This window comes from Musa acuminata, chromosome BXJ1-11 (assembly GCF_036884655.1).
Source record: "Musa acuminata AAA Group cultivar baxijiao chromosome BXJ1-11, Cavendish_Baxijiao_AAA, whole genome shotgun sequence".
Lineage (NCBI taxonomy): Eukaryota > Viridiplantae > Streptophyta > Magnoliopsida > Zingiberales > Musaceae > Musa > Musa acuminata.
Genome location: NC_088337.1, coordinates 1465817 through 1479934, shown reverse-complemented (window position 1 = coordinate 1479934; position 14118 = coordinate 1465817). Strand labels below are relative to the sequence as shown.

The 14118-nt window shown below is 37.8% G+C and overlaps 1 protein-coding gene across 1 annotated transcript; it reads right to left on the bottom strand.

The window, feature by feature from the left end:
- Nucleotides 1-217: 217 nt before the first annotated feature.
- On the bottom strand, nt 218-5943 carry LOC135596785 (uncharacterized). The gene is made up of 7 exons (XM_065088918.1): nt 4282-5943; nt 3057-3147; nt 2795-2952; nt 2652-2703; nt 2458-2540; nt 2257-2350; nt 218-1249 (listed from the first exon to the last, which is right to left on the bottom strand). The coding sequence occupies exons 1-7, from the start codon at nt 5755-5757 to the stop codon at nt 669-671; spliced, it is 2535 nt and encodes an 844-aa protein (XP_064944990.1). The 5' UTR covers nt 5758-5943; the 3' UTR covers nt 218-668.
- Between the last annotated feature and the right edge of the window lie 8175 nt (nt 5944-14118).

The window sequence follows — 14118 nt, the reverse complement described above, 5'->3', positions numbered from 1 at the left end:
GATATGCTGTATTATTATTGTCTCACATCCTTTTATATCATCATCCATGTCGCAATCACAGTCAAAGAGGAATGCTGCAAGAGGTCCTACCAAGTAGCTATAATTAATGGCGCAAACGATTTCTGATCCAAAACTCAACCAGAGATAAGATCATTGATGAAGATTTCTCACATCACAATTTCCTACCAAGTGAGAGGACAACATTCACTGTCAGTCATAATTAATAACTGAAACTTTGGGTAATTTTTCTTGCAGCATTTGAATTTAGTTTCTCTTCTTACATCAACATATGGTAGAATAAAACAATGGGGTCCAGATCACCATACCCCCAAAACATGATTGAGGTGATAAGAAAAGAAGAGGAAGATACAGAGAATGGACCAACCAGCTCCCAGTTTCACCATCTTTAGCTTCTGCTTTAACATGCAATTGCAGTAACATCCTCGCAATACTGATGGATCCTTGTGGAACATCTGTTGCTGGATTGGTTTTTTACAAATCAATCACGCAAATGGACAAAAGGAAACTCAAGTATAGGCCCGATGGATATCACAACTCTCGTGACATCCATCTAACTGTACACAAAACTCCAGCAGCATCAACCTGGGCAGTGGAGGGTTGAATCATTTGACGTTGGCGATCTCCCTCCATTTACCACAAGTGGAGAATTATATTTGAAATGGAATGCTGAAATTCTGAAAAGTTCTAATTTCGCCGCATCGACTTGCAGTGACAATCACCAATCCCCAGGCCGAACTTTTTGGCACCGGCATATGACAACTGTTCAGGTCATTATTACTTCGAGGTGTCTGTTTACTAGCCATGAGCTCTTCAGGCCAAGTTGCTGAAAGCTTGTCACCGAAGTGATCTGGTTTTCGACCGAGAATGCTATTGTTTTGCTGGCAACTAATGTTCTGGTTACTAGGAGAAGGCGAAAGATGGAGCCCATTGGCTTCAACCAGAAGTGGTGAATTGGCCTGAGATTCTTCACCAACTTGGTCCTTCTTGTTGGAGTGAGTTTTCACCATCCTTTCCAATCCGGAGCATGGCCAAGGAACAGCTACTGTCACACCCTGGCAGTGGAAATGCTCATAAGACTGCGTGACAGTTGCTGCAGTTTTGCTCCTACTAGGCCGAGAATCTTCATCGTATCTCCATACATATACATGAGAGTCCTCACTGGCACAGATAACATATCTTCCATTAGCAGTCCAGTATGCTGAGATTTGGCTGCTTGTATTGCGAAACCCTGAAAAAGAAAGCAATGCATCAGCCCCAGCTAACAAACTGAAGAACAGTGAATGAAATATTACTGTAACAAATCAAAATATTATATGCAGGTAGCACTGCCAGCATGAATGAAAGTTTCAGGGTGATTTGGTCCACTTAGATAGGTCTTTCCATAAGAAATATACATCTTACAGCATATATATTTCCCATGCAATTAATATTGGTAGGAACCAGAAAAATATCAGTAGGAACCAATAACAGGTATCTATATCATCACAATGATCCATGCTCCAATCTTTGAAAGATCCATGAAGACTGATGCATATTTGACATAAGTTACTTTAGAGTGCTGCTTCTCACTTCATTTCAGGAGAGGGGTCCTGGTATTGCTCTATGCCATTTTAAAGAGATGTTTTTGACAAGGATTGTCATTCATGCTGACCAACACATGATTGATTTGGTGCTTGCTACTTGGTAATGTGGAGTAAAAGCTTCAAAAAACATGAAATTGCATCTTACTTCAGTTTATCTATCCTGTTCACCGGTCACATGCATGCTGCTAATAATACATCAAGCTTTTACAATAAGCAAGGATCTCAAACATGTTTCGGAGGATGATTGTGTCAATCATGATTTATTTGGTAGCTAATTTCAATTCTTTCTTAGATAAATCAAAATTTCTTTGCCTCGCCTTTGCATCTCGATTTTTCATTTTCTTTTCAAGTTTGACTACAAAACTTATACTACAAGTGAAGTTATTTGATGTCAATAAAACAATAAAAATCTAAAAACCAAATTTAAAAGTTTCCATTTTAATTCATAACATGTTTCCTTACCATCTGTAGCTAGCATGGAAATCTTTTTTGGAGAACATAGAAATTAAGCAACATTCCCTATAAGCTTCTGCTACTAAATGCTCATACAAGCTCATTTGATGATTGATAAGAATAGAAGGCTAATCTATGATGTAAAATTATGTTACCTTAAATAAATGATTTGAGTAAAATTCTAAAGTGGAATCTATACCTTTGAATTTGTGGACCAGTGCATCATTATCAAGTATCCGCACTCGTGAATCTGCAGATGTAACCAGCACCTTTGAAGAACTCCCTGGAGCAAACTGTTAAAGAAGCTAATTAGAAAGCTCATTATATTTAGAAATGATAATTAAATGATGGAGAAGTTCAACATTTTTATATAAAAAGGAAAGACTGATCATACAAATACCTGGAATCCAGTAATTTTCTTGTGTCTGGACTTCTTTTTCTTATTTTGCAATTCAATGCGACTTTTTTGGAGAAGCCTATTGTCTGAATCCAAGAGAGATATATACATACATAAATATCATAAGTTCGTTTCAAAAATTAGATAAAACAGATAGACCAAACTAAGAGAGGGTTTATGTGTTGGATGCACCATACCAGATGTATCATACAAGTGACAACTCCCCTCGTGTGAACCAACTAGAGCGCCCTTCAACAATCAAAAAGTTGAACAATAAAAATTAAGATATCAACTGATCCATACTTGGAACAAGTAAATCATTTAGTTCCTAATAAAAGACCTGCCCATCAGGGGTATAGCAGGCAGCAGTGACCATCTCATGCAAATCATTCCAGTCAACAATTTGACGATCTGGAATACTCCATATGCGGACTTTCTCGTCTAGGGATCCGCTAATGAAGTACCTGTCATCAATAGGATTGAACTGGATGCAAGTCACTGCATCAATGCAAATGTAAGAAGTATCAAGAAGCTAGCTAGAACAGAAAGAACATACCAGAACAAGAAAACAAAAAATAAGTCAGAAGATAATTTGAGTGTACCGTAGTCACTATGTGTGAATGTTTTTAAACAGCAGTTGCTGGACATGTGCCAAAGCCGAACAGTTTTGTCCATTGAAGATGAAAGAAGGTACTGAGAAATAAACAAACCAAGAATAATATGATCAACACTTTAAGCTTGAACCAGAGAAGATAAACTCCTTAATCGACATTTAAAAAGCTACTTGAGTCTGCAAGCATTCATTGATAACATCTGAACAGATTGTAAATTTCAGCATACTGGTAGTTATACCAATTAGGAGAATAAAATGGTTATCAAAAGTTTCATGATGCAATAACTAAAAAATTGTAAGATTTTCATTTATCACAAAAAAAAACAAAACTAACTAGTGAGCCAGTAACATATTTTGGATCATCGTTTTGTTGCTAGGAATTGCAACAAAGCAATATGTCAGGAGGTAGTAGATCTTCATAATATTTTTAATCACTGAGGAAAAAAAACCTATAATTCTTACTATATAAAGCATTCAAATAACTGCAAAATCTGGTTTTTGACATAATACTACAGTAAGCAAAAAAACAACCTCAAACTCTAAACTTAAACTAAATACAAATTCTTCAGTAAACTTTACACCAGGAATGGTTTAGGGTTCAATCTAAAGGACTGTACGAAGCAGATATTAGGCTTCAAATATTAAAAAGAAAATTCCAGAGCCCATTAGTGTTGTTTCATTATGCACCTACGGATGATATCAAGCGGGCCATGAAAGGGCAGCTTGGCTAGTATAAGACTGAAAGGCCAAAAACCATTTGACTCAGTACAAAACCAACCTACAGTGCTATGATAATACTATTCAAGTAAACTTTAAATATTGGATGCTCCTAACATACGGAAGATGTATCAAACACGAATGTTGGTTCTTACAGCTGAAAGCATTTTGCTACTGTAGATATATAGCATAATTATGTAGCTAAAAGGAACAAATCATGTCTGTTCCTGAAAATTCTACATAGCCTGTAACTTTCTCTCAGCTGTGCACCACTTCCATGTTTAGAATTCTGACCAGCACAAGCTTGCATACCCGAAATATCCTAATTCTTCTGACAAACTACCTGTATATGTGCATCACTGCATCTCTCCTCCTAAATTTCTATGTTCTCTAAAGTTTGATCAAGTTTCATGCTCTTATTTCATCATATATAAACCTCTGAAGGTCCCAATATTATTTCTTTCACATATAAAGCTGATGATCAGCAGCAATTCTACCTGTGATTTTGACCAAGAGAGATCAAGGACATCATCTGAGTGGCCTCTGAAAGAACATACAGGGCTCTCTGACAGAGAAAACATATGTTCTGGCATCATAAGAGAGTCCGAGCTAACAGACCTCCGACTGCCAGAAATCTTTGCTCTTCGCTTATTTTCCCAATGGTTCCCTTCGGCACTGGCCAACACCAATCTTGGATCTGGTGGGCAATCATCGATTGCCATAGCAAATGGATTGAAATTCCCACTCTGCTCAGCTACTTTTAGCAAACCCCCCTTTGTAGTGATCTTAGAGACTTCCCACACATGGATGACACAGTCCTCTCCGGCAGTAGCCAAGTACCGCCCGTCCAAACTAAACTTGATGCACCAGATGGAACCATTATGGGCCTGAATAGCCTGGCTCATGTAAAGACCGGTGAGCTCCTTGTGAGACTTCCCAGACTGTCGGACCTTCACACGAAGGTCTAGGCCGGGCGCACCATCCTGGCTGTCATCTGTAGCAGAGCTCGACCTCCTCCCTCCCTTCTCCGAAGATGTATCTTTCTCATCACTACTCCGACGCTGCTGATGGTGCCCTCCAGCTATCGCAACACCCGCCACATTCCTCACGCTCCTGAGCCAGCTTCCTTTCTTCTTTAGCCTCGTCCCTCCCCTGGAAGCCCCATCGATTCGTGGCGCGCCACCGGAACCGCCGGAGCTGCCGCCGCCATGCGCGGCCTCCTCCACGTTCTGCCGTCTCATCAGTTCTTGAACGATGGGTGACCAGCCGACGCACATCTTGAACTCCTCCATCGTGAGCTGCCGCCCGGTCTCAACCTCCCTTAACTTGTTCCACATCCCATCCTTCCCGAATTCCTTCACCACGAACTCCCTCCCGTTGTCGAGGTTCTTGATCAAGCACCTGGGGTCATCGCAGCGGTCTCTGCTGCCGACGCTGCTGCTTGCGTCGCCGTCGGAGACATCGAGATTCCCGGTAGACAAGGGCCGAGATCTCGAGAAGAGAGGCGGCCTGTGGGATACCGGCAAATTGATCGATCTCTGATGCTGGTGTTGGTAAGGCCGGCGCGGAGGCTCGGGTTTATTTACGGAGCAGGGGTTGACAGACCCATCGGATCTGGATCGGACCATGCCGGCGGCGGGGGCCGAGGGAGAGGAGGAAGAGGACGAGGAGGCATCCCAGGCGGGAAGCGGTGCGCCGGCGGGAGGGGGGAGGCGGACGAGGGTAGGGTCTCCGGCGAGGCCGAGGCGCTGGAGGAGGAGGAGTCGGCGTTCCGCGACGGGGGCGGGCTCGGAGGTCCAGACGTCGAGGGAGGGCAACGGCGGCAGGGGGAAGGTGCGGCGGCGGTGGCCGTCGCCGTCGTCTTCGGAGGCGGAAGTGGAGGAGCAGGACGATGACAGGATGCGGTCCAAGGACTCGTAGAACTCCTCTTCCTCCTCCTCCTCCTCCTCCCCCTGTTCCTTATCGTGCATCATTCCAGCATTCCGGATCGCGACACGGCCGCGACAAGAAAGGAGCGGTTGGCTCCCGGGTGTCAGAATTGAAGGCAGGCAAGCAAGCAAGCAAGCGGCGCTTCCGCGACTCGGAAGAGAAATAGAGGGAGAGCGAAGGCCGAGGCGATTTGTTGTTGCTGTTTTCGTCGTCAGTTGATGAAGAGTAGGAGGAGCCGGGTCGTAATACTAGTCGTCGCCGTTTTCGTGGAGACTGGCTTAGTCGTGGTCGATCTTTTTCGTTCGTTCATTAACTCTCACAAATCAAAATCCAGCTGGCATCATTATCATCTATATGTATATATAATAAATATACTGTATTTCTTTTTATATTATATTATAACAATTTCATATTTTTAGAACTCGTAAATAAAATACTGTATTTCTTCTATATCATTTTCTGCCTTCTATAGAAGAAGCCACCTCTAAATTGCACTCTAACAACACGCACTTTAGGTTACGTGAAGTCAACGGCTATGCTTAAACGTAGGCAAGGAATCGACGGTGAGTAACTGCTATGTAATCTTCATGGTGAATTGGTCTTCAGTCAAACGCCTAATAACTTCTCTACGTAAAAGTTGACTTGTGCAGGCCTGAAAGGTTCGGACTACGTCAAAGCTTCCGGTTACAGTCAATTTCTCGTCAACGAAGACGGATTTCAACGCCACAGATGCCTACCATGTGTGCGTTGATGCTGCCTAAGGTTGCGGGGAGGACATGGAGGATGTGTAGGAATTGAATCGGCGGCCACAGCTATGACTGCCGAGCATTCAATGGATTACTTCTGGTTACAGCTCTACTCGTCGATCAAAGCGAAGGCTAACCCAAAAGCCTATGCTGCCTACGGCTGAGATCGAGTGAAATAATAGCTGAACAGGCAAAGAACAAAAACAAGACAACACTTGTCTTCATGGCCTGGCGATGCAAGTTATTATAAGCTGTCTGCCTTTTGACCGCTTGTTGTGTCACAGCAGTGCCAGTGATGGATGCCATGCAGTGACTGTGATCATATGTAGGAAAAATAAACATAGTGGGGTGAGAGAAAAGGTCACAGAGAATGATTTGTTTGCTGTAGACACAGATTTGACTGGTGCACCGTTTCTATCTTTTGCGGGTGGAGGCGAAAGAAGACGGTGGCGAACAGTCGTCGGACTGTGAAATATGTGGATCCCAAAATGTATGAACCCCATCTTTTCCTCGTTACGTAGCAGGTGAAAGTATGTATCCAATATGATAAAGCTGAAACATTCTGCCTGCTTCTGGATTATTTACAAACAAAACAAGATCCAACTCGATATCGTCTCAACCTTCCAAGTTTTACTCCTTTCTATGATCTCAAAGATCTAAGTGGGATCGAGTTCATGCGGGTGATCTCTCTCTCTCTCTCTTTTCTCTTCCTCATAAATATTTAAAAGGAGAAGAGAGATTTGGGTTGGGAGAGAGGACGAGGGACCATCCACTAATGGCCATATCCCATCGTTTTCTTGGCGTCCCACCACCACTACCACCTACATTTGTGTCTCTTGAAGTAGTAGAACTTGGAGGACAGGAAAGGAGGGAGCAGCATGCTGTTGGTTGATGGCAGGCCATGAGAAAGAGGAGATCATGAGACAGTTGTTGATCTCACGCAGAATGCTTCTCTTATCTGCACGCTTTTACCCATAATATGACCGAAGCAATGAGGATCGCTTTAACCTACGAAGCTCACATAGTTAAGCACATTTCCCTTGCATCCCTGTAAAATAATACAGGAAAATTTTGTGTGGACCAGCACATAAATTTTTCTTCTCCTCAGAAATGGACCAGTGCATTTTACTGTATCGGCATGATAATGAGCAGAACCTCGCTCCTCAGGTGATGTGGGCAAAGATATTGATGGTGAGGCTCCATACTTGTCCTTTCATCACACAAGAAAAGAAGACATTGTGCAACTTGACATATACATAGTACAAGGCCAGAGATGAACTCTGTAAAAAGGAGATGGATAAGAATAGTTGAAAACCTAGGAAGACTTGGGAGGCCACTGAGTTGGCCGAAGAATTTCCACGGAGCTGCAGGGGAATGGTAGTTTCTGCTGGATCCCATAATAGTCCTCGTGTGAAGCCACATGATCTGCCTCCACTGCCCAAAAAAAACCTTGAAATCTAAATAGAAGTCAGTCATGAACAAACACATTGAATGACTCGATCAAGTTAAACCCAAAAGAAAGAAAGCAATAACACCTGTAGGTCAGCATCTACAGCTGAAGATTATGCACGATCGTAATTGCATGTTGGGTTCAAAGACATGCTTGCAGGCTCTTGATTGACTCCTTGGGAAGCAATAACCATTCTGTGGTCCTCCCATTCAATTGAAATGTACTACTCCAGCTCGGAGATTGGCACTAAACCACAGTAAGGGGACCATCAAAAGGTAAATCCCATCGCTCGCACATCTCTTTGTTCCTCACTGCAACTCAAGAGCCCATATGTTACTGCATCAAAGCTGCAGTTGTTATCTGCGGTAGTATTCCACAGGAAGACTAGCTGGGGACATCGGAAAGGGGTGAGCACATGGCGGATGCAAGGGGAGGTACGAAGCGAGCTCAGCGAGTTGACATGAGTGGGAGGCATCTTCGCACGTATCGCTGTCACCGGCCAACGCAGTCTCATCTTCAACCCTTCTCCTTTTGCTCGATATCTTTGGCATTCTTTGGCGCGCACACAGGCTGGTGGTTGCTGCACAGGGTTGCAAATGGGCAGTGTTGCAGGAAGCATGTGAGGCTTCCTTGACTTGTTAATGTGGATCTTTTTAGTTTAGTTAGCAAAGGACTGGTTCTATTATGACATATAATTGAAGCAATGAAAGAGCAATGTCAGAAAAGGCACATAAAATACTGTGTATGATTCCCAAGTCAATGGTTACATTCGTGGTTGTTACTTATCCCCCTCAACATTCATGAACACCATGAATGATGCTTTGAAGACTGTTCTTATGATCTTCTCCTACTGTATGCCTCGAATCCATTAAGCTATCAGTTTAGAGATATAACTGGCCTCGCAGAAAATATCGTGGGAGTATAGTTTGAGCTGCACCTCAAAAATCTACGAGGAGTTTGGAACCGGCAATTCAATGGCTGGTGTTATTCCTACTCTGAAAATTCATAGGATTTCATGTCGATTTGACGGATGGTGCAAAAGTATCCATTCGGTACAACGGGCTCCGATGCCCGCCCACTCAGTAAAATCCATGACAGCTCTACTAGCTAATCTATCATATCAAAATGAAGAATATTAGCTGAAAGGGACCAAATACTGGAAACCGATCAGACGCTTGAATGGTTAAGATCCAATATCGTAGAAGGGATCCTTTTATAAGACAATGGATAGACTTCAATCGACCTCATCAAAATTAAAGAGTGTTCACTTTCTGTATCTTTAATTTCGAATCTATGCGTGTAATGTGTAATTCGACACAAATTAATATGAAACAAATTGTTTGGCACGATTAGTTTGAGTTAAATCTCATACAGTTCCTCCTTGTCCAGATACCACCGGCAGATAAGAAAGGATTGCTGTGACAGTGACTGAGACTGAAAACAGAGCCAACAAAGGCCATTGAGAAAGTTAAAACTGTAATACTCATAATCGAAAGAACAAATTATTAGATTATAATTACTTTATCTAATTAAATAAATTATATTATATATGATTGGATTCTAATTATTATTATTGATTAATATTTTTTTTTAATTATACTAAAATTTCTTAGAATATGATGTTGATGAGAGGAACTATTCTAATTATAACCTTAGACCCTCTACTCTCGTCTATAAAAGGACATGATTGAGATAATAAATATATTCTCAATCTCCCTTAGTCCTTAATTTATCGCTTATAATGATTTGTGAATGATAGGAAAAGAGGAGAAGGTGAGTCTAGTTCTTCTTGCCGATCGATCTTACTACAGCTTTCATATTTGACGACGATGCACCTATAGATTAAATAAAAATCTTTTGAATGATATCGAAATATATGCATCATAAATTTGATCTATTGCTTTTCGATTCAAGTTTCTAACGTTAAGTTTTTCATATAATAGTAGCATAATCATAGTTTTTATACTTATAATTGATATTAGAGTCATGCTTTAAAATCAAATACCTTAGATTTATTTATTACTACTCTTCGCTTGCGAAAAAGTTTTATTCGATTTTGATTATGATGCTTAAATGATTTGTTTGTGTTGTCGATCGATTTTTTTTATCTAGTCTATCATATCACTTGCTTGTCGACGATGTATGGTTCCTCGTGTTTGATCGATTGACCACCGTCAACAACTTGCTGTCGGTGATAATATTATTGAGGGTGATGGCTTCCGATGGTCATTAACCTAGTCGCGAGCAATGATTGCATATAGGTGCTACTATATACAGTGGAAGCATCATGGGGTACCATAGCTCGTAATGATCATATGCACAGTTGCTTATGTGCACCAGCACTACCTTTGACGGACAGCTATAGCAATGTCACTATAGCGGCATTTGTTAGTCATGGTTGACGTCAACTAGATGCTAAAGGCTACGATTTCCAACGGCCACAGGGCGAAGAAGAATAGCAATGATCGAGTGAATGCCTAAGCACAACCACGCACTACGATGACCATGGGGGGTCTCTAGTTGTCGCGTGTACACAATTATGTAGTGGGGCGCTCGATCGACAACACTTAATTAGCAATTTATGACTACGTAGGTGTTCCGCCCATGAGCAACCCATGCATGGTGAAAACAATCGCACATGGGTTGGCGACACGACTTAACATGACGACTGGTGAGATCGTCAATCGATTGTGTAAGAATAGTCGTTGCTCTAAGCAATAACCATAAGTGATCGCATGTCTCACATAGTAGTTGCAATAGTCGTTGCTCTAAGCAATAACCATAAGTGATCGCATGTCTCACGTAGTAGTTGCAGAAGGAAAAAAATAGAGTTTTATTTATCTTTTAATTCTAATTTATATCTTTTTCATAGTATTGTCCTTCAAAAATTATATATTTTCATTATATATCCCAAGAAAAATTATAATTTTATCTTCAAAAATTAAAAAATTTTACTTTGTTTTCTCGATTATAAAATTATCTAATTTGATTTATTTTAATCAAATATTTTGATCAGACCTAATTATGAGTGTATTTTAACTACTTGATTAGATTTAGATTCTATTAAAAGTTTTGATCGAATTCAAAGATAATTAAATTTTGATAAATTTTAGCTTTGATCAAGTTTAATTTTTGACTAACTTAATTAGTTTGATAGTTACCCAATTCTAAGCCTACCTAATTAAATAGGGTTAACTAGTCCAAGAGTTTCATATGAAATTAAAAAATCATAATGAGACATTTGTCTAATAGACTCATTAAGAATTGTCGTGATATTGATAATACATTACCATTTTGTGTTACATTATATGTAAAAATAACTTTTCTTAATGGATATCTAGATGTAAAATTTGATATGCAAATTTAGGAAATCTATTTATGACATTAAACAAGCCTCTAGACAATTGTATATAAAATTTCATAATATCATTATTTTCTTCAAATTAAAAAAATATTATTGATCAATACTTATTTTTGAAGATCGATAGGAGCAAGTTTATTATATTAATTTTATGTATGAATAAAATTTTACTGATCTTGATTTATTATATAAAACTAAAATAGTTCAGAATTTTAATATGGTTGATATAAATGAGATAACTTATGTTATTTGTTTTTAGATATTTAGTGATAGATCTCAATGATTATAAGAGTTATCTTAGAAAAGATATATTTGATTAACTCTTAGAGAGATTTAGTCTATAATTTTTTTAATAAAAGATTAAAAAAATTAGTCAAAGTAATTATTTTAAAAATGATTTAGAAAAAATCAAATGAAAAAAAATATTTCTTATATATGGATAGTTGAAAGTCTATTATATGTTCAAATCTCAATTTTGTAGTTGGAAAACAAAGTAGATATTAGAGTTGTTCAGGAAGGGTTGCAAAGAAAATAATAAGATATTTGGAAAAGACAAAAGATTATATATTTATTTATATAAAAATTAAATCAACTTGAAATTATGGTCTTTTCAGATGTAGACTCTGTAAATTTTCTTGATAGTAGAAAAGTCATTTTATATTTTATATTTATTAGCTGAATGAGTAATTTATAAGGAAAAAAAATATAAAGTAAGGTATTATTATATTATCAATAATAGAAACTGATTTTGTGGCATGTTTTAAGACCACTAGTTAAACTTTATGTAAAATTTTATTTTAGGACTTGGTGTGATCAGACTCAATTATCAAATTATTGTGGATATTTTATGATAAATTATAATAGTTTTCTTTCATAAGAATAACAAGTACTCTAATAGTTTTATTAAATTATTTAATGATTAGAGAAAAAATCTAGAAATAATTAATGTCATTTAAGAACTTGAATTCTACTATATTGATTGTTGGTACATTAACTTATATCCTAAAGTGTTTGAAAAAAATATAGTTTTATAAGTAACTCATAAAGATATTATGATATATGTTTGAGTGGATATTATAATTGATATTTTTTATATAATTAAAATTATTTATTTATATTATATTATTCACATTTATATATGTATATATTACCTTGACAAAATAAATTATATTGATCGTTTTGGACTATATTAGAAAAAGACTAACAGTGGTATGATATATAGAAAGAAATATGATATTGATGACATACAATCACTATGACTCGCATTAGTAGTTAAACTTAACGTGGTATTATTATGTTTATTTGACTTATTAGTTTATAAAATTTATGTGCACATATAAAATATTTTTTCAATGTTTCAAAATCTAATTAAGTAAAATTATTTTTAAATAAAATTTTATTTTATTTATTTTGATTTTAATTTTTTTATATCTACCGATGAATGAGCTAAGTGGGAGAATGTTAGATTATGTAACTCTATCTAATTAGGTAAAATATATTATAGGTATGATCGGATTTTGATTATGTTTATCGACTAATAAAAAAAAGTTCAATTATAGTAAAATTTCTTATAAGATTATCTTAATGGGAAGGACTCACTTAATTATTTTTATAGGACCCTTTAGGGATAAAACTCAATTATTGAATTATAGATCTATTCATAATATCATTTAGTTTCTAATTCATTGCTGATAGCGATCCTATAAAAGATAAAAAGAAAAAAGATTATAAGTATAGTTCTCTTTACCGATCGACACTATTATGACTTTCAAATCTAATAACAATATACCTGCAGATCAGATAAAAGTTTTTTGAATGACATCGAAAGATAAACATCGTAAATTTGATATATCATTATTTGATTTCAGTTTCTAATATTAAAATTTTTCATATAACAGTAATATAATCATAGTTTTTATACTTACACAACTAAATAAAACTAAGACAGAACAATCAAAGGTCGCAATTCTTATCATCTCACTCTTCAAAGTTGGCACTGTTTACCTCTCTATGCAAGGATGTTTTTGTGTACATGAATTTGGTTAGTATTCTACTATGAGTGGCCAACTGACATGAAATTACAGCCAAAGCAGCTTATGTTGCAATGGTAGGTAGACCTACAAACTTCTTTTCATATGCTCGAAATGTGACTATTGATTGCATGAACAAGAACCAAACCACTGTTATTTCCAGAGGTTGATCATCCAAATTTCGAAGAAAACTCAATATGATCCCGATTTTGAATATTTTCATACTTGAAAATCAATCAATAGCATGAATTTTTCTTTGAAGAGATGTCAAATGGAAGAAGGAGCTCTTGATCAAACTAGGCTTCTATACTTCTCTTGAAAGCCAATATCAATATTGTGTTGTACTTTATTGAGCTCCTTCAATGGAAGAAGGAGCTCTTGATTAAGATGTTTGTGCTGTCTTTATTTCAAAGATTGAGAGTGACTTAGCAACAACATTTCCTAATTCCAACTTGAGAGATCTGAAGGACCACAGCCCGACATATCACGCGACTAAAGCGCAACTGTGTGTTATTTCGTCCTCAACAATTCCACACTTCCTTCTTCGTTTCCCTTTTGACCTTTTCTTCTTTTCTTTGAGAACTCTCAAGGCAGCTTTCATGAGATCATTCTCTGGTAGCATGAGTGCAGTGCAGCATGATCATGCGTTCAATTATGACATCACTCTCTTGGTCATACATTTGGATTGTAATTTTGTTCCCTTTTGCACGAAAGGAAACAATTATACTTTTGTTCACAAAAGATTGATCGAGAATAATTAGTTATATGACAGTGAAAGAAAACTATATGACAGTGTGAGCTTCCAAGAAAATTTTGTT

Excerpts from the sequence above, each read along its gene's own strand:
- LOC135596785 (XM_065088918.1), bottom strand. The coding sequence starts at position 5,757 with ATGATGCACGATAAGGAACAGGGGGAGGAGGAGGAGGAGGAGGAAGAG. Across the intron at positions 2,953-3,056 it reads ATTCACACATAGTGACTACG|TGACTTGCATCCAGTTCAAT; the intron begins GTACACTCAAAT and ends GCATTGATGCAG. Across the intron at positions 2,351-2,457 it reads AGAAAATTACTGGATTCCAG|TTTGCTCCAGGGAGTTCTTC; the intron begins GTATTTGTATGA and ends CTTCTTTAACAG.